At 44.2% G+C, this 24,205-nt stretch overlaps 1 protein-coding gene across 1 annotated transcript in view; it reads left to right on the top strand.

Moving 5' to 3' along the window:
* Positions 1-15,021, top strand: part of LOC129856122 (GATA zinc finger domain-containing protein 14-like) — a 42,867-nt gene extending 27,846 nt beyond the window's left edge. The window contains exons 2-5 of the mRNA XM_055924227.1: positions 10,297-11,436; positions 12,975-13,217; positions 13,452-13,871; positions 14,106-15,021. Coding sequence (XP_055780202.1) covers positions 10,297-11,436; positions 12,975-13,217; positions 13,452-13,871; positions 14,106-15,021 — 2,719 coding nt within the window. The remainder of the gene's footprint in view (positions 1-10,296; positions 11,437-12,974; positions 13,218-13,451; positions 13,872-14,105) is intronic.
* The last annotated feature ends 9,184 nt before the right edge of the window (positions 15,022-24,205 follow it).

Raw genomic sequence — 24,205 nt, 5'->3', positions numbered from 1 at the left:
TTATGGGCACAGCAGAACACTGGATAGGCCATTACATTTTTTGAGGTGCAACCTTTAAAAAAACATTTAAGAGGACCAATGCTTCTATAATTTCTTTGAAAAATATATTGCGTATTTTGATGAGTGTCAATGTGCTCATTGAGATGCTAGGCACAGTGTCCAACTGATGGCACTGAAATAGCGGAGGCAGCACTGCTGTTCTTTGCTCTGACTCAGTAACTGTCCGTGGTCCAGAAACATCATGTGCCTCGTGGGGTTTCCACAAGTTAACTGTCACACCCTGACCATAGTTTGCTTTGTATGTTTATATGTTTTGTTTGGTCAGGGTGTGATCTGAGTGGGCATTCTATGTTGTATGTCTAGTTTGTCTGTTTCTGTGTTTGGCCTGATATGGTTCTCAATCAGAGGCAGGTGTTAGTCGTTGTCTCTGATTGGGAACCATATTTAGGTAGCCTGTTTTGTCATTGTGGGTTGTGGGTGATTGTCTATGTTAGTTGCTTGTGTCAGCACAGTTCTTATATAGCTTCACGTTCGTTGTTCGTTTATTGTTTTGTATAGTTTCGTTAAGTGTTCTCTGTGTTAATAAATATCAATATGAACACTTACCACGCTGCATTTTGGTCCTCCGATCCTTCAAACTTCTCCTCCTCAGACGAGGAGTGTTGTGAAATAGCGGAGGCAGCAGTGCAATGGTCACTCTGACAGAGCTCTATCATTCCTCTGTAGGTTTGGGAGAACCTTCCAGAAGGACAATCATCTACGCAGCACTCAACCAATCAATCCTTTATGGTAAAGTGGCCAGATGGAAGCCACTCCCCAGCAAAAAGCATATGACATCCCACTTGGAATTTGCCAAAAGGCAACTAAAGACTTTTAGACCATGAGAAACAAGATTCTCTGGTCTGATGAAACCAAGATTCAACTCTTTGGCTTGAATGCCAAGTGTCACGTCTGGAGGAAACCTGGCACCATCCCTACAGTGAAGCATGGTGGTGGCAGCATCATGCTGTTGTGGTGTTTTCCAGAACCTTCCAGAAGGACAATCATCTACGCAGCACTCAACCAAGCAATCCTTTATGGTAAAGTGGCCAGATGGAAGCCACTCCCAAGCAAAAAGCATATGACATCCCACTTGGAATTTGCCAAAAGGCAACTAAAGACTTTTAGACCATGAGAAACAAGATTCTCTGGTCTGATGAAACCAAGATTCAACTCTTTGGCTTGAATGCCAAGTGTCACGTCTGGAGGAAACCTGGCACCATCCCTACAGTGAAGCATGGTGGTGGCAGCATCATGCTGTTGTGGTGTTTTCCAGCGGCAGGGACTGGGAGACTAGTCAGGATCGAGGAAAAGATGAACGGAGCAAAGTACAGAAAGATCCTGGATGAAAACCTGATCCAGAGCGCATAGGACCTCAGACTGGGGTTAAGGTTCAATGGCCCTAAGCACACAGCCAAGACAATGCAGGACCGGCTTCGGTAAAAGTCTCTGAATGTCTTTGAGTGGCCTAGCCAGAGCCCGGACTTGAACCAGATCTTACATCTCTGGAGAGACCTGAAAATAGCTGTGCAGCAACACTCTCCATCCAACCTGACAGAGCTTGCAAGGATCTGCAGAGAAGAATGGGAGAAACTCCCCAATTACAGGTGTGCCAAGCTTGAAGCGTCATACCCAAGAAGACTCAAAGTTGTAGTTGCTGCTAAATGTGCTTCAACAAAGTACTGAATCAAGGGACTGAATACCTTTGTAAATGAAGGTTATTTTCTTTTTTTTTCTATTTTTGAATTAGCAAACCTTTATACAAACCTGTTTTTGCTTTGTCATTATGGTCTATTGTGTGTAGATTAGGCTGTAACCTAACAAAATGTGGGAAAAGTCAAGGGGGTCTTAATACTACAAAGGCACAGTGCACATGATCGACAACATGGAGTACACGGTGCAAGGACATACTCACTTGCAGGTTCACCTCTGAACAATGCAACAACAATAGAAAAGGTAAGTAGCTAAATTAATAAACAGGGGTTTTCTGATCCACGCCCTTACCTTTTCTTCCTCCAAGATATCTGTGGATGACAGATACATATCTGTAATGCCAGTCCTATGTGCAATTATCTGTGACTTGTGGAATAACCGGTATGGAAAATAATTTGGATACCTCTTTTGCAATCAGACAATGAACAAAAACAACAGATAGGCGGATGGTATTGATGATGTCTTTCCACAGTGTGGTAGGGTAGATGGATTTGCCGGGGCTGAGGAATGTTTAGGAAGGTTGTCACCTATAAAGAGGGCCTAACAACACAAGACGCCACACAACCCGCTAATCATCAGTTGCCACATTAAGGCTTTACATACGGTCTGAGAATCACATTGAGCATACCTGTATCCTCCTGTCGCACTGGCATTACTGATTGTGAGGTGATAGAGAGAGAAGACGTTTTCAACTTGTATACCTGGTTGACCATAACCCTGTGACCCTTTCAGGGTACAACTTCAAGTGGACTTAATTGATTTATTTCAAGAACTTCAGGTGAGTGGAATCTGGCATGGAGATACTGCATTTAGTGTTAGAATGCTGCAGTTGTTCTTCCTTTAAAAGTTTTGAGCTTATGCCAAGACTGTGTGTGGTAGAAGGTGGCAGATTGTGGTAAATTGCGTCATTCTGGCAACAATGGCTGACACTAACGTGCCATGGAATTCTGCAGCACCCCGCAAGCTGTGCTGCAGTACGCCACAACTTTAAAAAAAATAACCACTGTACCAAGTATTTTCAAATGATTTTGGTTTTATAGCGTTACTTTATTTTATGTGCAAACTTCATACACTCATATCTGAACTTCAAAAATAGCAGTTGCACATTTAAAATCCATAAAAACAAATGAGTGAGAAATAATAACAATTCTTAATATCAACATGTCATCAAAATAGGTATTTGACAGAATTTCATTTGAAATTGCACACTATTGATGAAGACTCAAACATTGAAATGCCTCTCAAAATCAGTGAGTGATATTTCACCAATCCAATAACATCACATGAAATGATCTTGCCACCAAGTAGATATGTGGCCCCAAACATCATTGATTTATATCTGCCAATTCAATCAAGAAGGTTATCAAGTCAGTTCAAGAAAGGACATGAGACATAATAGGATTATTTCATTACACAGTGCCTCTAGAAAGTAGTCATAACTTATTCCACATTTCGTTGTGTTACACCCATCTACACACAATATCCCATAAGGACAAAATGAAAACATGTTTGCTGATTTACTAACAAGGAAATACAAAAATATCTCATTGACATAAGTATTCACACCCCTGAGTCAATACATATTACAATCATATTTGGTAGCAACTACAGATGTGAGTCTTTCTGGGAAAATCTGTACAAATGGAATGTACAATATTTATCTATTTACATAAGTTTTACCATAGAGTTTCAAGACGATTTAAGCCAAAACTGTAACTAGGCCAATCAGGAACATTCAATGTAGTCTTAGTAAGCAACGCCAGTGTATATTTCGCCTTGTGTTTTTGGTAATTGTTCTGCTGAAAAGTGAATATAGTCATTTAGTCACTCTAGTCATTTAGGTTAGTATTGTGGAGAACTATAATGTTGTTGATCAGTCCTCAGTTTTCGCCTATCACAGCCATAAAAACTGTTTTAAAGTTGGCCTCATGGTGAACTCCTTGAGCAGTTTCCTTCCTCTCCGGCAATTGAGTTAGAAAGGGCGCCTGCATCTTTTTAGTGACTCGGTGTAAAGATACATTTTTTAAGTATTTGGATTTGCCATAGCCAAATTAGCCCATAGAAATGCATTGAATTACACATTCATAATTGGTTAAATAAATACTTTAATTATGTGAGGCATTGAAAAACCTTCCTGGTCATTGAAAAACCTTCCTGGTCATTGTGGTTGCATCTGTTTGAAATTCACTGCTTGACTACATATAAGTGTGTATGGGGTACATGTAAACCCTATTATTGCACACAGAGTAAGTCCATGCAACTTGATAAGCAAAAGTTTACTCCTGAACTTATTTAGGCTTGCCATAACAAAGAGGTTGAACCCTTGTTGACTCAAGACATTTCAGCTTTTCAATTTTTATCAATGTGTAAACATTTCTAAAATAACGTAATTCCACTTTTACATTATGGGGCAGTGTCTAAGCCAGTGAACAAAATAACAATGTGACAAATAGTTTAATTCAGGCTGTAACACAATACTTTTGGGAAAAAGTCAAGATGTGTGAACACTTTCTGAAGGCACTGTATGTCTGATAGCAAATTATATATGAAAGAAACAACAACTTCCATCACCTTGAATCTTGATACATGTTTTGATTGTCCTTTGAAGGGCGAGGAAGTTATTTAGATTAGAAGTGATAGGGGCAGACTTAGTGATTTGGAGGCCCCAGGCAGAGCTAGGGCTGTGGCGGTCATGACATTTTGTCAGATGGTTATTGTCATGCAAAATGTTGCCGGTCTCATGGTAATCGACCTTAAATTAACATCAACATGTTTAGCATCTCTAGGCCTCAATGCATACAAGCCACATAGCCTTTTTAACATAGCCTTTTTAACAGTATTTTAAACCAACATATTTTACATAATGAGTACATTGTGCATATTAATTTATACAGTAATTGTTATTGAAATTGTCTTCACCTGGGATCTGAACCCTTTGGGTAAGTGTGTAAACAAATGTACATGCCAAAATGTACATATATTGTATGAGGCAGAATATCAAAATAGTTGAAACAGTTATGTGTGCAGTAGAAAACCTGATATCATCCTTCTCTCTTAGGTGGTGGAAATATGGCCAAAATCAAGATGAGCACTACACTGCTATGTCTAACAGGTAAGAAATGAGAGCAGAACATGCTCGAAAACGTTGGGGTTTAGCTCCATAGTTTCAAGAGTGGTGCATTAAACTTCTGTGTGATTACCGAGTTCCCGAGGTTCATATGAGAATATGTCTTAAACGATGTGTAAAACAATTATATGGAGATTTTGAAATTGTTAAAATCCCAGTGCAGTCCACAACGTGATTCTTCTGTGTTTTATTTATATTTCCACACTATGAGTTTGGAACAATACTGTGAAACTGTGAAAACTACGACAACGCCTTTTTGGTGTAGGAGCGGTTTGAAAAGTCACTTGAAATTTGAGAATGTTCCGGTGGGATGTAGTTTGGCAATCCATGGTGATGTCACCATGTGGTAAATTAGATAATGGAACAATACCAATTTTTCCAAACCTCTCCAAAAACAGCTAATTTTCAGTTTTCCCACCCCACTCAAACCACTCCATGACAGTCCTGGCAAAAATGTTGCTTGAGAAATTGCTCTTTGCTAAAAAGCTATTTCTCTTTTTGCCCATTTTAATTTAAAACAATCACAGTAAGATACTTAATTGTTACCCAGACATGATTTTGGTAGTGAGATAAAAACAGCTGCATTTACTCTTTAAAAAATGGGCGTAGGAGTTAGTTGACAATGGATGGGTTGATTTAGGGTTGATGAGTCCAAGACCTGGCTACTGCGGCTTCAGCACAGAGATAAAAAACTGAGCTAAAATGTGTCCGCTCCACATAGTCAAACCTAGGATTGAAAATTCTGGTAATATAAACCAAATTCCAAGGTTTGACAGATATCCCGGTTGGAAGATTCCCGGAATTAGGAGGGAATATCCAGGAAATTTGGAATTCTCCGACCAAGAATTCTGGAAAACTTGGACATTTTTGGGAAGTGACATAATTTTCCAACCCTAGTCATGCCAAAGATGATCTGATAATCAGTGGCACAAAAAAAAACTATATATTGTGTGCCACTGGGAGCACACATCAAATGACTGCATTACCAAAGACTCAAACAGCAGAGGGTGCACATGAACTGGGATGAATAGCAAGTAGCATGGTTAATGCTAAATGGCAATGGCTCCTGGCTCAAGCCCCATCATTGTTGCACATGCGTCCACTGAAGCGTTAACCACTGTAGCCAGCTGACTAATCATCAGTGTACATGATAGTAGTGAAATAGAATGCATTGCCTATCATGGAATTATACCATGTATACTTTGAAAGGACCAATTTCTAAGGTAAGATGTAAAACAAACCATTTCAAGGATGTGTTAAAGTGTAGTGTTTGTTCTCCAAGTTAGCCTAGCTGGTTCAGCTTCTTTGACTGCCTGCCCACTCAAGTTTATAAAATGTCATGTATCCGTTTTTGGGGAGCAGATTCAAAATAAGCGAAGGCAGTGTGTGACGCTGTGTTTCTATGCCAGACTTTATTCTGGATCACATGGGCAAAAAGGGAAAGGAGCCTAAAGGTAGGGAGACATACAAGTTGTACATCTCTTTATTTTAGTATTGGTTGCATTGAAGACAAGGCCGTTTTTATTTACCTTTGGATGTCAGTATTTGCATAGCCTGTCATTTCGGTCATTTTTGTGGAATTAAAACAATTTTGGTAATGTCTCAAAGCATGTAAAACTACATAGAGTTACATGAAATATGGTTGTAAAAGCATTGATTGGAAGTTAGTTTCTTTTCACTGACTCTGTTTTTATAGGTCTTTCAGTCAAAAGAACACATCTTCCTACTAATTTCATTCATTTGATTCAGTAATGCCCAGAGCATTATTCCACAAGGCTCTTGTTCACCATGGAGGAAGACAAGCTTGTATCATCAATGACATTTGGTCCATTGTTACCCTTAGCAATGCCCACAAAAGGTATAGATTGCTTCAGAATGCTGGGAAAACCGTACCATATTTTTTTTAATTAACAGTATGATGCTACAGTTTTAGGTTTAAAACATATTCATGCAGTCTTAACTGGCTGGATAATTCATCCTTTGCTACAGCACTACTAATATACAACGTTGACTTCAAGATTGTCACTTCTGTACTAGAAAGATGTAGCTAGCTAGTTTCACATTGCTAGCTGGTTGGGTGGGCAGCCAGGCAGGTTGGAACTGGATAGTATTGTAGGCTAGATATCCAGCTGCCTTGCTAGATTCCTTATATGTTTGGTCAAATGAATGCCTGTACTTGGAAATAGTTAGCTAGCTACCTTCTGGCTTTAGGTTGCTTGAATACTGGCATGTTAAACATTCGCAACAGCTCGCGCTTGAGTCACTCGCTCACTTTGGTGTGAAGTCCGTCACAACCGTAAAACACATGTTTAAGTTATTCAAACCCGATCGGTTATCGATGACATCTAGCTGGCTCAGGTTTTTTAATAGCACACAAAGTAGTGATGTCATTTTTCTCAACAGTATTTGTGATTTATGATGAAAAGTGCCTCTGCTTCTGCCTTGCCTCAAGCAATCAAGCTAGCTACATCTAGCTAGCTATACATGGCATGCAAGACAGTTGACAGAAGTCCTCTTCTTAGTTCATCTCAAATAAAATAGACATGCTAATTATGTTTGCCTCGTTGTTATCGGCTACTACTAGCCAATAATTAGCAGAGCGTTTCAACAATGCGCGGGTGGCTGTCTAACCAGCTAACGTGTGCACGAAATATTTCCAGTCCAAGAATCCAGAAATACATTGCAGTGGAGAAGAAGCAAGTAGAAACAGTGATAATGTTCCCACCCACACTAGATACGGACCAACCAAACTTGCCTGTGGCATGGGGCACACGTGTGCATGCAATTATTGCATTGAATCATAATTTCACCACCTTGGCTACATACCTTTAAACAAGTGGTAAAAGTTATTTATTAAGAAATGTGACTTTCTGGTTCAGCACATCACACATCAAATCGGTTATATATAGAGAACATGGTTATATTACAATATTATATTCATGCCATTTAACACAGAACTAAAACAAGTAGGATTGATAGAGATTCCCTTTTCTATACCCTTTGCGGGCAGATCCAAGTTATTGCCTGGGACACAAGACCCGAACGCATCCAAATGTTTAAACGTGGGAGAATCTCAATTGCATTTCCTTGATTCCTTGCATCCTCTCTTCTCACCTCCATCTCCAATGACATTGGATGAGAAGGTCCCAGGGGAGGGACCTCTGCGGACCTTCTCATCCAATAGGTTTTAGATAAGGAGGCGAGGAGAGATTTTCCCCTTGTCTTTCTTCATAGGGGGCTTATTGGTGCTGTCATTTGTGACTGAGACTCATTTTTGACTGATAGGCATAAACATAATTGCTTGGAATAGACATGTTGTGATTTGATACAGTATGGTCTGACCATATGCCAATTTGTGGATTAGAAGCCAACCAGTCTGCTTACAGGAGCAGCTGTGGTTGTTCTGCCTAACACAATATCGTTCACAAACTGCAGCAACTCCCCAAATGATTCACTCTCGAGTTTGAGTTAGTTTTTTGTTGTTGTGTGTTTTAGTTCTACAAAGCAATGTCCATCGATAACATGAAATAATAAATTCATTGCACTCATTCCTGCAGCATACTTTCAATGATCAGTTCTGAACATGTATTTGTCTTCTCTATGCTGCCTGCAGCATTATGTATTTTCCTGCATGAAGGTATGATAGACAGTTGGTAATTGGAACAAATCTCAGCAGCCGGTGAGCCGGAAGAGCGCAAATTAATCCTGGTGTAGGATTCATTGTGCCAGCAGGTCAAACAAATATATACAAGGAAGGAGTAACTTGGGAGAAAAATTATGACTCTTGAATCAGTAGAAAGATTCATTCAAAAAAAATGAATCGCGAACTGCACAATTTTGCCCGGACCTTTGTTTACCCCTTGGTCTGAGCCCCAAATGCCTCTGAAAGGCCTCTGGAGTAGGTTACCACCTCTTCAAAATGGAAGACATAATTTTTCAGTTCCTGATCCTGAAATTGGAAAATGTTTAGCAAAATCAAATTTGACCAATCATTACTGCATAACACAGTCCAATAACCACACAACAAATGTTTATGTAATGCCAAATGTAAGAAATACAGCAGGCAGAAATTATTAAAAACTCGTCATACCAGCTGTTTTTCTACCTGCTTGAATGGCAATAGCTCAGATACATATTAAAACCCTCTTGGGTCAATTTCCAGAAATGTAACGCGCATAATAAAATAAATCCCTGTACAAATCAGTCTGTTTCAGCTAGAGATGTATTTTTGGATGGGCTGCTTCTCAATCGACCGCATTCCGCACCTGCGGTGAAAAGTGGCAGAGCTAAAGACAATGATACATTCAAAAACAAAAATACTCTGTAGTGTCCAAATGGTTTGGCCTTGTAACGGCTTTCCTCTTCCTCCTCTGAGGATGAAGAGTAACAAGGATCGGAGAACCAATGCGCAGCGTGGTAGGTGTTCATGATGAGTTTTAATAGAACAAAAACTGAACACTGAAATACAAAACAATAAAGTAACGAACGAAAACCGAAACAGTTCTGTGTAGAACATACAGACACGGAAGACAACCACCCACAAAACACAACAGAAAACAGGCTACCTAAATATGGTTCCCAATCAGAGACAATGACTAACCCCTGCCTCTGATTAAGAACCATATCAGGCCAAACAAGAAACCCAACATAGAAACACAAGACATAGATAACCCACCCAACTCACGTCCTGACCAACTAAAACAAAGAAATAACACAAGAACTAGGGTCAGAACGTGACAGGCATACAAACTGTTGACCCCTCGATGTAAAGGTGAGTCTCTCATGAACACGTACGTCAGTTGTATTGCTCTAGGATGCCAACAAGCCTCATAAGACTTGCCTGAAGGCAGACCGGTGCCAGTAAATGTAAATTATGAAAATATGTAAGGAAGTAGTTTAGTGCCAAAAATAGGGGTTAAATATGTGTAAAAACATGATTTGCTTACTGATCATTCGTATGTCTCTCAGATATAGGAATGACACTTCAAATGTCCCCTTAAATGTGCTTGACATGATGAAACGTGAAACAACAAAATAAATACCAATAATAATTTACATTCCATCAACAGTACTTACGGCAACAGCAATCGTGGCAACTGAGTCAGCATCATCAACCACACATAAGTCCATAACAACCTCAGATGCTCCAAATACAACCACAGCTGTTCCCACAACAACCATGCAGCAGACACAACAAAATGAGTTGTGGCTACAAAAACCACAGCGGCACGAACAGCAACATCATCTGCAACAACATAAAAAACAGCAGAGGCAACAACACCCAAAACCCTGCCAACAACAAACAACCAAAGTCGTCCCCAGAAAATCAACAGCTTCTCAAACAACAAGAACAGTTGAGGCTGATACGACAACTAAAAATGATGCTACAACAACCAAAGACATCCCCACAACCACAGATGCTCCTGCAACAACCACGTCCACAACGAGAACCACAGCCGCAGCTCCGACAACCACAGCCATGCCCACAACATTCAAAGTTTCCCCCACATCAACCACAGATTCTGCTACGACAACAGCCGTCCCCACAACATCCACAGCTGTTCGTACTACAACTATAGCTACCCCCACAACACCCACAGCTTCCCCCACAACAACCGTAGCTGCTACGACAACAACAGCTGCAACAACCAAAGACATCCCCACAACCACAGATGCTCCCGCAACAACCACGTCCACAACGACAACCAAAGCAGAAGCTCCGACAACCACAGCCAGCCCCACAACATCCAAAGCTTCCCCTACATCAACAACAGAATCTGCTACGACAACAGCCATCCCCACAACATCCACAGCTGTTCATACAACAACTATAGCTACCCCCACAACACCCACAGCTTCCCCCACAACAACCGTAGCTGCTACGACATCAACAGCTGCAGCTACAACAACCAAAGACATCCCCACAACCACAGATGCTCCCGCAACAACCATGTCCACAAAGACAACCACAGTCGCAGCTCCGACAACCACAGCCAGCCCCACAACATCCACAGCTTCCCCCACATCAACAAAATATTCTGCTACGACAACAGCCATCCCCAAAACGTCCACAGCTGTTCATACAACAACTTTAGCTACCGCCACAACCACAGCTGCCGCCAAAACACCCACAGCTTCCGCCAAAACACCCACAGCTTCCCCCACAACAACCGTAGCTGCTACGACAACAACAGCTGCAGCTACAACAACCAAAGACATACCCACAACCACAGATGCTCCCGCAACAACCACGTCCCCAACGACAACCACAGCCGCAGCTCCGACAACCACAGCCAGCCCCACAACATCCAAAGTTTCCCCCACATCAACCACACAGTCTGCTACGACAACAGCCGCCCCGACAACATCCACAGCTGTTCGTACAACAACTATAGCTACCCCCACAACACTCACAGCTTCCCCCACAACAACCATAGCTGCTACGACAACAACAGCTGCAGCTACAACAACCAAAGACATCCCCACAACCACAGATGCTCCCGCAACAACCACGTCCACAACGACAACCACAGCCGCAGCTGCGACAACCACTGCAAGCCCCACAACATTTAAAGTTTCCCCCACATCAACCACAGATTCTGCTACGACAACAGCCGTCCCCACAACATCCACAGCTGTTCGTACAACAACTATAGCTACCCCCACAACCACAGCTGCCGCCACAACACCCACAGCTTCCCCCACAACAACCGTAGCTGCTACGACAACAACAGCTGCACTTACAACAACAACACATGTTGCTCCAACAACTACTGTTGCCCCAACCAGTGATTCCACTGACCCTCCAACAGCAAATGAAGGTGTACTTATTCTGCATTTCCGGCTGAATCGTACATTTTTGGAAGCCTACAAAAGTCCACAGTCCAATGAGTACCTGAATTTGGCTTCAAATCTGACAACTGAGGTAAATGTTGATAATTGACATAAGCATGAATATTTAAATGGACCTATATAACAAAACTTGTTTGTGAGTTGTATTTACTATTTTTCTTGTCCGTTTAATGCTTATTGTGTGCACTGATATTTTTCTACAGTTGAATCAAGGATTCAAAAGAATATATCCTGATATCTTCCTCAGATGCAACATCATCAGTTTCTGGTATGTTCAGTTTTCTTTTTGGTCCACATTTCTACAACGTACTTATTTGCAGGTAGACAAAGATTATTAGTCACATGTAAACCATTCTTTAACAATACTAATATTATTAATACTACTACTAACAACAGTAATAACTTTTATTGCATTTCACATCAATTCTGTTCTTTGATATTTAGGTCTGGTTCTGTGGGTGTGACAGCTATCTTGATCTTCACAAGCCAGCCTGTGGTCCCTAACGTTACACTTGTAGAGTTCTCCCTCAAGATTTTCATCGACACGTTCTCAGTCTTCTTAGATGTTATTATTGGCAGTATCAAAGCTGGTAAGGATTCATCTAAACACAACACATAATACAATTCAAACACATTATGGGGGGTAGAGTAGTTGTCCCGGGACTTTGGTATTGGGTTGCCAAACAAATTTAGTTCAGCGCGTTTTTCAGATTTTGTAGAGCATTTTAATGGTCGTAATCAATTTCTTTTTATACAGAACTCCAGAATAACACGACTGCTACTACGACTACCAACACAATGACAGCTGCTCCCACAATTACCACATCTTCCCACACAACAACCACCGCTGCTGCTACGACAACAACGGCTGCTGCTACAACAACCACAGCCATTACAACAACAACCACAGCTGCTCCCCAAACAACAAATGATCCAACAACAACCACAGCCACACCAATGCCATCTACAGCTGTTGCTACGAAAAGTACAGCAGTGGCTACAACAATCACAGCTGCAATCGAAACAACCACATCGGCATCAACGACAACCACAGCCGTAGCTCCGACAACCACAGCCACACAACCAACAACCAAAGTTGGCCCCACAACAACCACAGATGAACCGACAACAACCACAGATGAACCCACAACAACCACATATTTTCCAACAACAACTTCAGCAATTCCAAAAACCACAACACTATCCTCTTCAACAACCACAGCTTTCCCCACAACAACCACAGTTGCTGCTACTTCAACAACAGCTGCGGATACAACAACCACAGATGCACCCACAACAATCACAAAAATGTTGACAACAACTACATCAGCTCCCAGAACCACAACAGCTTCTCCCACAACAGCCACAGCTGTACTCACAACTTCCACAACAACCACAGTTGCTGCTGCTACAACATCTACAGCTGTGGTTACAAAAACAACCGTTTCTCCAAAAACAACCACAGCAGCACCAAAAGCGACTACAGGTGCTCCCACAAAAACCACACTGCAGACACAAGAAGAAGAGCTGCACCCTCACAAACCACAGCTGCACCCAGATCCACATGAGCCGAAACATCAACAACAGCAGGGGCAACAACACTCAAAACCATGCCAAGAACTAACAACCACAGTCGTTGCCACAAAAACCACAGCTGCTCCAACAACAACCACAGCTGCTTCTGCTACGACAACTAAAACTGTGGCTACAACAACAACAGCAGTCCTAACAACAACAGCTGTTACCACAACAACCACAGCTTCCCCCACAACAACCGTAGCTGCTACGACAACAGCTGCATCTACAACAACCAAACACATCCCCACAACCACAGATGCTCCCGCAACTACAACGTCCACAACGACAACCACAGCCGCTGCTCCGACAACCACAGCCATCCCCACAACATCCACAGCTGTTCATACAACAATTATAGCTACCCCCACAACCACAGCCGTCCCCACAACATTCACAGCTGTTCGTACAACAACTATAGCTACCCCCACAACACCCACAGCTTCCCCCACAACAACCGTAGCTGCTACGACAACAACAGCTGCAGCTACAACAACCAAAGACATCCCCACAACCACAGATGCTCCCGCAACAACCAAGTTCACAACGACAACCACAGTCGCAGGTCCGACAACCACAGCCAGCCCCACAACATCCACAGCTTCCCCCACATCAACCACATATTCTGCTACGACAACAGCCATCCCCACGACATCCACAGCTGTTCATACAACAACTTTAGCTACCGCCTCAACCACAGCTACCGCCACAACACCCACAGCTTCCCCCATAACAACCGTAGCTGCTAAGACAACAACAGCTGCAGCTACAACAACCAAAGAAATCCCCACAACCACAGATGCTCCCGCAACAACCACGTCCACAACGACAACCACATCCGCAGCTGCGACAACCACAGCCAGCCCCACAACATCCAAAGTTTCCCCCACATCAACCACAGATTCTGCTACGACAACAGCCGTCCCCACAACATCCACAGCTGTTCGGACAACAACTATAGCTACCCCCACATCACCCACAGCTTCCCCCACAACAACTGTAGCTGCTACGACATCAACAGCTGCAGCTACAACAACCAAAGACATCCCCACAACCACAGATGCTCCCGCAACAACCACGTCCACAAAGACAACCACAGTCGCAGCTCCGACAACCACAGCCAGCCCCACAACATCCACAGCTTCCGCCACATCAACCACATATTCTGCTACGACAACAGCCATCCCCACAACATCCACAGCTGTTCATACAACAACTTTAGCTACCGCCACAACCACAGCTGCCGCCAAAACACCCACAGCTTCCGCCAAAACACCCACAGCTTCCCCCACAACAACCGTAGCTGCTACGACAACAACAGCTGCAGCTACAACAACCAAAGACATACCCACAACCACAGATGCTCCCGCAACAACCACGTCCCCAACGACAACCACAGCCGCAGCTCCGACAACCACAGCCAGCCCCACAACAGCCAAAGTTTCCCCCACATCAACCACACAGTCTGCTACGACTACAGCCGCCCCGACAACATCCACAGCTGTTCGTACAACAACTATAGCTACCCCCACAACACTCACAGCTTCCCCCACAACAACCATAGCTGCTACGACAACAACAGCTGCAGCTACAACAACCACAGATGCAACCGCAACAACCACGTCCACAAAGACAACCACAGTCGCATCTCCGACAACCACAGCCAGCCCCACAAAATCCACAGCTTCCCCCACATCAACAACATATTCTTCTAAGACAACAGCCATCCCCACAACATCCACAGCTGTTCATACAACAACTATAGCTACCCCCACAACCAAGGCTGCCGCCACAACACCCACAGCTTCCCCCACAACAACTGTAGCTGCTACGACAACAACAGCTGCAGCTACAACAACCAAAGACATCCCCACAACCACAGATGCTCCCGCAACAACCACGTCCACAACGACAACCACAGCCGCAGCTGCGACAACCACAGCAAGCCCCACAACATTTAAAGTTTCCCCCACATCAACCACAGATTCTGCTACGACAACAGCCGTCCCCACAACATCCACAGCTGTTCGTACAACAACTATAGCTACCCCCACAACCACAGCTGCCGCCACAACACCCACAGCTTCCCCCACAACAACCGTAGCTGCTACGACAACAACAGCTGCACTTACAACAACAACACATGTTGCTCCAACAACTACTGTTGCCCCAACCAGTGATTCCACTGACCCTCCAACAGCAAATGAAGGTGTACTTATTCTGCATTTCCGGCTGAATCGTACATTTTTGGAAGCCTACAAAAGTCCACAGTCCAATGAGTACCTGAATTTGGCTTCAAATCTGACAACTGAGGTAAATGTTGATAATTGACTTAAGCATGAATATTTAAATGGACATATATAACAAAACTTGTTTGTGAGTTGTATTTACTATTTTTCTTGTCCGTTTAATGCTTATTGTGTGCACTGATATTTTTCTACAGTTGAATCAAGGATTCAAAAGAATATATCCTGATATCTTCCTCAGATGCAACATCATCAGTTTCTGGTATGTTCAGTTTTCTTTTTGGTCCACATTTCTACAACGTACTTATTTGCAGGTAGACAAAGATTATTAGTCACATGTAAACCATTCTTTAACAATACTAATATTATTAATACTACTACTAACAACAGTAATAACTTTTATTGCATTTCACATCAATTCTGTTCTTTGATATTTAGGTCTGGTTCTGTGGGTGTGACAGCTATCTTGATCTTCACGAGCCAGCCTGTGGTCCCTAACGTTACACTTGTAGAGTTCTCCCTCAAGATTTTGATCGACACGTTATCAGTCTTCTTAGATGTTATTATTGGCAGTATCAAAGCTGGTAAGGATTCATCTAAACACAACACATAATACAATTTAAACACATTATGGGGGGTAGAGTAGTTGTCCGAGTTGTCCCGGGACTTTGGTATTGGGTTGCCAAACAAATTTAGTTCAGCACGTTTTTCAGATTTTGTAGAGCATTTTAATGGTCGTAATCAATTTCTTTTTATACAGAACTCCAGAATAACACGACTGCTACTACGACTACCAACACAATGACAGCTGCTCCCACAATTACCACATCTTCCCACACAACAACCACCGCTGCGGCTACGACAACAACGGCTGCTGCTACAACAACCACAGCCATTACAACAACAACCACAGCTGCTCCCCAAACAACAAATGATCCAACAACAACCACAGCCACACCAATGCCATCTACAGCTGTTGCTACGAAAAGTACAGCAGTGGCTACAACAATCACAGCTGCAATCGAAACAACCACATCGGCATCAACGACAATCACAGCCGTAGCTCCGACAACCACAGCCACAGAACCAACAACCAAAGTTGGCCCCACAACAACCACAGATGAACCCACAACAACCACATATTTTCCAACAACAACTTCAGCAATTCCAAAAACCACAACACTATCCTCTTCAACAACCACAGCTTTCCCCACAACAACCACAGTTGCTGCTACTTCAACAACAGCTGCGGATACAACAACCACAGATGCACCCACAACAATCACAAAAATGTTGACAACAACTACATCAGCTCCCAGAACCACAACAGCTTCTCCCACAACAGCCACAGCTGTACTCACAACTTCCACAACAACCACAGTTGCTGCTGCTACAACATCTACAGCTGTGGTTACAAAAACAACCGTTTCTCCAAAAACAACCACAGCAGCACCAAAAGCGACTACAGGTGCTCCCACAACAACCACACTGCAGACACAAGAAGAAGAGCTGCACCCTCACAAACCACAGCTGCACCCAGATCCACATGAGCCGAAACATCAACAACAGCAGGGGCAACAACACCCAAAACCATGCCAAGAACTAACAACCACAGTCGTTGCCACAAAAACCACAGCTGCTCCAACAACAACCACAGCTGCTTCTGCTACGACAACTAAAACTGTGGCTACAACAACAACAGCAGTCCTAACAACAACAGCTGTTACAACAACAACCACAGCTTCCCCCACAACAACCGTAGCTGCTACGACAACAACAGCTGCATCTACAACAACCAAACACATCCCCACAACCACAGATGCTCCCGCAACTACAACGTCCACAACGACAACCACAGCCGCTGCTCCGACAACCACAGCCATCCCCACAACATCCACAGCTGTTCATACAACAATTATAGCTACCCCCACAACCACAGCCGTCCCCACAACATTCACAGCTGTTCGTACAACAACTATAGCTACCCCCACAACACCCACAGCTTCCCCCATAACAGCCGTAGCTGCTACGACAACAACAGCTGCAGCTACAACAACCAAAGACATCCCCACAACCACAGATGCTCCCGCAACAACCACATTCACAACGACAACCACAGTCGCAGCTCCGACAACCACAGCCAGCCCCACAACATCCACAGCTTCCCCCACATCAACCACATATTCTGCTACGACAACAGCCATCCCCACAACATCCACAGCTGTTCATACAACAACTTTAGCTACCGCCACAACCACAGCTACCGCCACAACACCCACAGCTTCCCCCATAACAACCGTAGCTGCTACGACAACAACAGCTGCAGCTACAACAACCAAAGACATCCCCACAACCACAGATGCTCCCGCAACAACCACGTCCACAACGACAACCACATCCGCAGCTGCGACAACCACAGCCAGTCCCACAACATCCAAAGTTTCCCCCACATCAACCACAGATTCTGCTACGACAACAGCCGTCCCCACAACATCCACAGCTGTTCGTACAACAACTATAGCTACCCCCACAACACCCACAGCTTCCCCCACAACAACCGTAGCTGCTACGACATCAACAGCTGCAGCTACAACAACCAAAGACATCCCCACAACCACAGATGCTCCCGCAACAACCACGTCCACAAAGACAACCACAGTCGCAGCTCCGACAACCACAGCCAGCCCCACAACATCCACAGCTTCCCCCACATCAACCACATATTCTGCTAAGACAACAGCCATCCCCACAACATCCACAGCTGTTCATACAACAACTATAGCTACCCCCACAACCAAGGCTGCCGCCACAACACCCACAGCTTCCCCCACAACAACTGTAGCTGCTACGACAACAACAGCTGCAGCTACAACAACCAAAGACATCCCCACAACCACAGATGCTCCCGCAACAACCACGTCCACAACGACAACCACAGCCGCAGCTGCGACAACCACAGCCAGCCCCACAACATTTAAAGTTTCCCCCACATCAACCACAGATTCTGCTACGACAACAGCCGTCCCCACAACATCCACAGCTGTTCGTACAACAACTATGGCTACCCCCACAACCACAGCTGCCGCCACAACACCCACAGCTTCCCCCACAACAACCGTAGCTGCTACGACAACAACAGCTGCACTTACAACAACAACACATGTTGCTCCAACAACTACTGTTGCCCCAACCAGTGATTCCACTGACCCTCCAACAGCAAATGAAGGTGTACTTATTCTGCATTTCCGGCTGAATCGTACATTTTTGGAAGCCTACAAAAGTCCACAGTCCAATGAGTACCTGAATTTGGCTTCAAATCTGACAACTGAGGTAAATGTTGATAATTGACTTAAGCATGAATATTTAAATGGACATATATAACAAAACTTGTTTGTGAGTTGTATATACTATTTTTCTTGTCCGTTTAATGCTTATTGTGTGCACTGCTATTTTTCTACAGTTGAATCAAGGATTCAAAAGAATATATCCTGATATCTTCCTCAGATGCAACATCATCAGTTTCTGGTATGTTCAGTTTTCTTTTTGGTCCACATTTCTACAACGTACTTATTTGCAGGTAGACAAAGATTATTAGTCACATGTAAACCATTCTTTAACAATACTAATATTATTAATACTACTACTAACAACAGTAATAACTTTTATTGCATTTCACATCAATTCTGTTCTTTGATATTTAGGTCTGGTTCTGTGGGTGTGACAGCTATCTTGATCTTCACAAGCCAGCCTGTGGTCCCTAACGTTACAATTGTAGAGGTCTCCCTCAAGATTTTGATCGACACGTTCACAGTCTTCTTAGATGTTATTATTGGCAGTATCAAAGCTGGTAAGGATTCATCTAAACACAACACATAATACAATTCAAACACATTATGGGGGGTAGAGTAGTTGTCCGAGTTGTCCCGGGACTTTGGTATTGGGTTGCCAAACAAATTTAGTTCAGCACGTTTTTCAGATTTTGTAGAGCATTTTAATGGTCGTAATCAATTTCTTTTTATACAGAACTCCAGAATAACACGACTGCTACTACGACTACCAACACAATGACAGCTGCTCCCACAATTACCACATCTTCCCACACAACAACCACCGCTGCGGCTACGACAACAACGGCTGCTGCTACAACAACCACAGCCATTACAACAACAACCACAGCTGCTCCCCAAACAACAAATGATCCAACAACAACCACAGCCACACCAATGCCATCTACAGCTGTTGCTACGAAAAGTACAGCAGTGGCTACAACAATCACAGCTGCAATCGAAACAACCACATCGGCATCAACGACAATCACAGCCGTAGCTCCGACAACCACAGCCACAGAACCAACAACCAAAGTTGGCCCCACAACAACCACAGATGAACCCACAACAACCACATATTTTCCAACAACAACTTCAGCAATTCCAAAAACCACAACACTATCCTCTTCAACAACCACAGCTTTCCCCACAACAACCACAGTTGCTGCTACTTCAACAACAGCTGCGGATACAACAACCACAGATGCACCCACAACAATCACAAAAATGTTGACAACAACTACATCAGCTCCCAGAACCACAACAGCTTCTCCCACAACAGCCACAGCTGTACTCACAACTTCCACAACAACCACAGTTGCTGCTGCTACAACATCTACAGCTGTGGTTACAAAAACAACCGTTTCTCCAAAAACAACCACAGCAGCACCAACAGCGACTACAGGTGCTCCCACAATAACCACACTGCAGACACAAGAAGAAGAACTGCACCCTCACAAACCACAGCTGCACCCAGATCCACATAAGCCGAAACATCAACAACAGCAGGGGCAACAACACCCAAAACCATGCCAAGAACTAACAACCACAGTCGTTGCCACAAAAACCACAGCTGCTCCAACAACAACCACAGCTGCTTCTGCTACGACAACTAAAACTGTGGCTACAACAACAACAGCAGTCCTAACAACAACAGCTGTTACAACAACAACCACAGCTTCCCCCACAACAACCGTAGCTGCTACGACAACAACAGCTGCATCTACAACAACCAAACACATCCCCACAACCACAGATGCTCCCGCAACTACAACGTCCACAACGACAACCACAGCCGCTGCTCCGACAACCACAGCCATCCCCACAACATCCACAGCTGTTCATACAACAATTATAGCTACCCCCACAACCACAGCCGTCCCCACAACATTCACAGCTGTTCGTACAACAACTATAGCTACCCCCACAACACCCACAGCTTCCCCCATAACAACCGTAGCTGCTACGACAACAACAGCTGCAGCTACAACAACCAAAGACATCCCCACAACCACAGATGCTCCCGCAACAACCACATTCACAACGACAACCACAGTCGCAGCTCCGACAACCACAGCCAGCCCCACAACATCCACAGCTTCCCCCACATCAACCACATATTCTGCTACGACAACAGCCATCCCCACAACATCCACAGCTGTTCATACAACAACTTTAGCTACCGCCACAACCACAGCTACCGCCACAACACCCACAGCTTCCCCCATAACAACCGTAGCTGCTACGACAACAACAGCTGCAGCTACAACAACCAAAGACATCCCCACAACCACAGATGCTCCCGCAACAACCACGTCCACAAAGACAACCACAGTCGCAGCTCCGACAACCACAGCCAGCCCCACAACATCCACAGCTTCCCCCACATCAACCACATATTCTGCTACGACAACAGCCATCCCCACAACATCCACAGCTGTTCATACAACAACTATAGCTACCCCCACAACCAAGGCTGCCGCCACAACAACCGTAGCTGCTACGACATCAACAGCTGCAGCTACAACAACCAAAGACATCCCCACAACCACAGATGCTCCCGCAACAACCACGTCCACAAAGACAACCACAGTCGCAGCTCCGACAACCACAGCCAGCCCCACAACATCCACAGCTTCCCCCACATCAACCACATATTCTGCTACGACAACAGCCATCCCCACAACATCCACAGCTGTTCATACAACAACTATAGCTACCCCCACAACCAAGGCTGCCGCCACAACACCCACAGCTTCCCCCACAACAACTGTAGCTGCTACGACAACAACAGCTGCAGCTACAACAACCAAAGACATCCCCACAACCACAGATGCTCCCGCAACAACCACGTCCACAACGACAACCACAGCCGCAGCTGCGACAACCACAGCCAGCCCCACAACATTTAAAGTTTCCCCCACATCAACCACAGATTCTGCTACGACAACAGCCGTCCCCACAACATCCACAGCTGTTCGTACAACAACTATGGCTACCCCCACAACCACAGCTGCCGCCACAACACCCACAGCTTCCCCCACAACAACCGTAGCTGCTACGACAACAACAGCTGCACTTACAACAACAACACATGTTGCTCCAACAACTACTGTTGCCCCAACCAGTGATTCCACTGACCCTCCAACAGCAAATGAAGGTGTACTTATTCTGCATTTCCGGCTGAATCGTACATTTTTGGAAGCCTACAAAAGTCCACAGTCCAATGAGTACCTGAATTTGGCTTCAAATCTGACAACTGAGGTAAATGTTGATAATTGACTTAAGCATGAATATTTAAATGGACATATATAACAAAACTTGTTTGTGAGTTGTATATACTATTTTTCTTGTCCGTTTAATGCTTATTGTGTGCACTGCTATTTTTCTACAGTTGAATCAAGGATTCAAAAGAATATATCCTGATATCTTCCTCAGATGCAACATCATCAGTTTCTGGTATGTTCAGTTTTCTTTTTGGTCCACATTTCTACAACGTACTTATTTGCAGGTAGACAAAGATTATTAGTCACATGTAAACCATTCTTTAACAATACTAATATTATTAATACTACTACTAACAACAGTAATAACTTTTATTGCATTTCACATCAATTCTGTTCTTTGATATTTAGGTCTGGTTCTGTGGGTGTGACAGCTATCTTGATCTTCACAAGCCAGCCTGTGGTCCCTAACGTTACAATTGTAGAGGTCTCCCTCAAGATTTTGATCGACACGTTCACAGTCTTCTTAGATGTTATTATTGGCAGTATCAAAGCTGGTAAGGATTCATCTAAACACAACACATAATACAATTCAAACACATTATGGGGGGTAGAGTAGTTGTCCGAGTTGTCCCGGGACTTTGGTATTGGGTTGCCAAACAAATTTAGTTCAGCACGTTTTTCAGATTTTGTAGAGCATTTTAATGGTCGTAATCAATTTCTTTTTATACAGAACTCCAGAATAACACGACTGCTACTACGACTACCAACACAATGACAGCTGCTCCCACAATTACCACATCTTCCCACACAACAACCACCGCTGCGGCTACGACAACAACGGCTGCTGCTACAACAACCACAGCCATTACAACAACAACCACAGCTGCTCCCCAAACAACAAATGATCCAACAACAACCCCAGCCACACCAATGCCATCTACAGCTGTTGCTACGAAAAGTACAGCAGTGGCTACAACAATCACAGCTGCAATCGAAACAACCACATCGGCATCAACGACAACCACAGCCGTAGCTCCGACAACCACAGCCACAGAACCAACAACCAAAGTTGGCCCCACAACAACCACAGATGAACCCACAACAACCACATATTTTCCAACAACAACTTCAGCAATTCCAAAAACCACAACACTATCCTCTTCAACAACCACAGCTTTCCCCACAACAACCACAGTTGCTGCTACTTCAACAACAGCTGCGGATACAACAACCACAGATGCACCCACAACAATCACAAAAATGTTGACAACAACTACATCAGCTCCCAGAACCACAACAGCTTCTCCCACAACAGCCACAGCTGTACTCACAACTTCCACAACAACCACAGTTGCTGCAGCTACAACATCTACAGCTGTGGTTACAAAAACAACAGTTTCTCCAAAAACAACCACAGCAGCACCAACAGCGACTACAGGTGCTCCCACAACAACCACACTGCAGACACAAGAAGAAGAACTGCACCCTCACAAACCACAGCTGCACCCAGATCCACATAAGCCGAAACATCAACAACAGCAGGGGCAACAACACCCAAAACCATGCCAAGAACTAACAACCACAGTCGTTCCCACAAAAACCACAGCTGCTCCAACAACAACCACAGCTGCTTCTGCTACGACAACTAAAACTGTGGCTACAACAACAACAGCAGTCCTAACAACAACAGCTGTTACCACAACAACCACAGCTTCCCCCACAACAACCGTAGCTGCTACGACAACAACAGCTGCATCTACAACAACCAAAGACATCCCCACAACCACAGATGCTCCCGCAACTACAACGTCCACAACGACAACCACAGCCGCTGCTCCGACAACCACAGCCATCCCCACAACATCCACAGCTGTTCATACAACAATTATAGCTACCCCCACAACCACAGCCGTCCCCACAACATCCACAGCTGTTCGTACAACAACTATAGCTACCCCCACAACACCCACAGCTTCCCCCACAACAACCATAGCTGCTACGACAACAACAACTGCAGCTAAAACAACCAAAGACATCCCCACAACCACAGATGCTCCCGCAACAACCACGTCCACAACGACAACCACAGCCGCAGCTGCG

Source organism: Salvelinus fontinalis, chromosome 5, assembly GCF_029448725.1.
Source record: "Salvelinus fontinalis isolate EN_2023a chromosome 5, ASM2944872v1, whole genome shotgun sequence".
Taxonomy (NCBI): Eukaryota; Metazoa; Chordata; class Actinopteri; order Salmoniformes; family Salmonidae; genus Salvelinus; species Salvelinus fontinalis.
The sequence above is the reverse complement of the archived record's forward strand: the minus strand, read 5'-3'. Positions and strand labels throughout refer to the sequence as shown.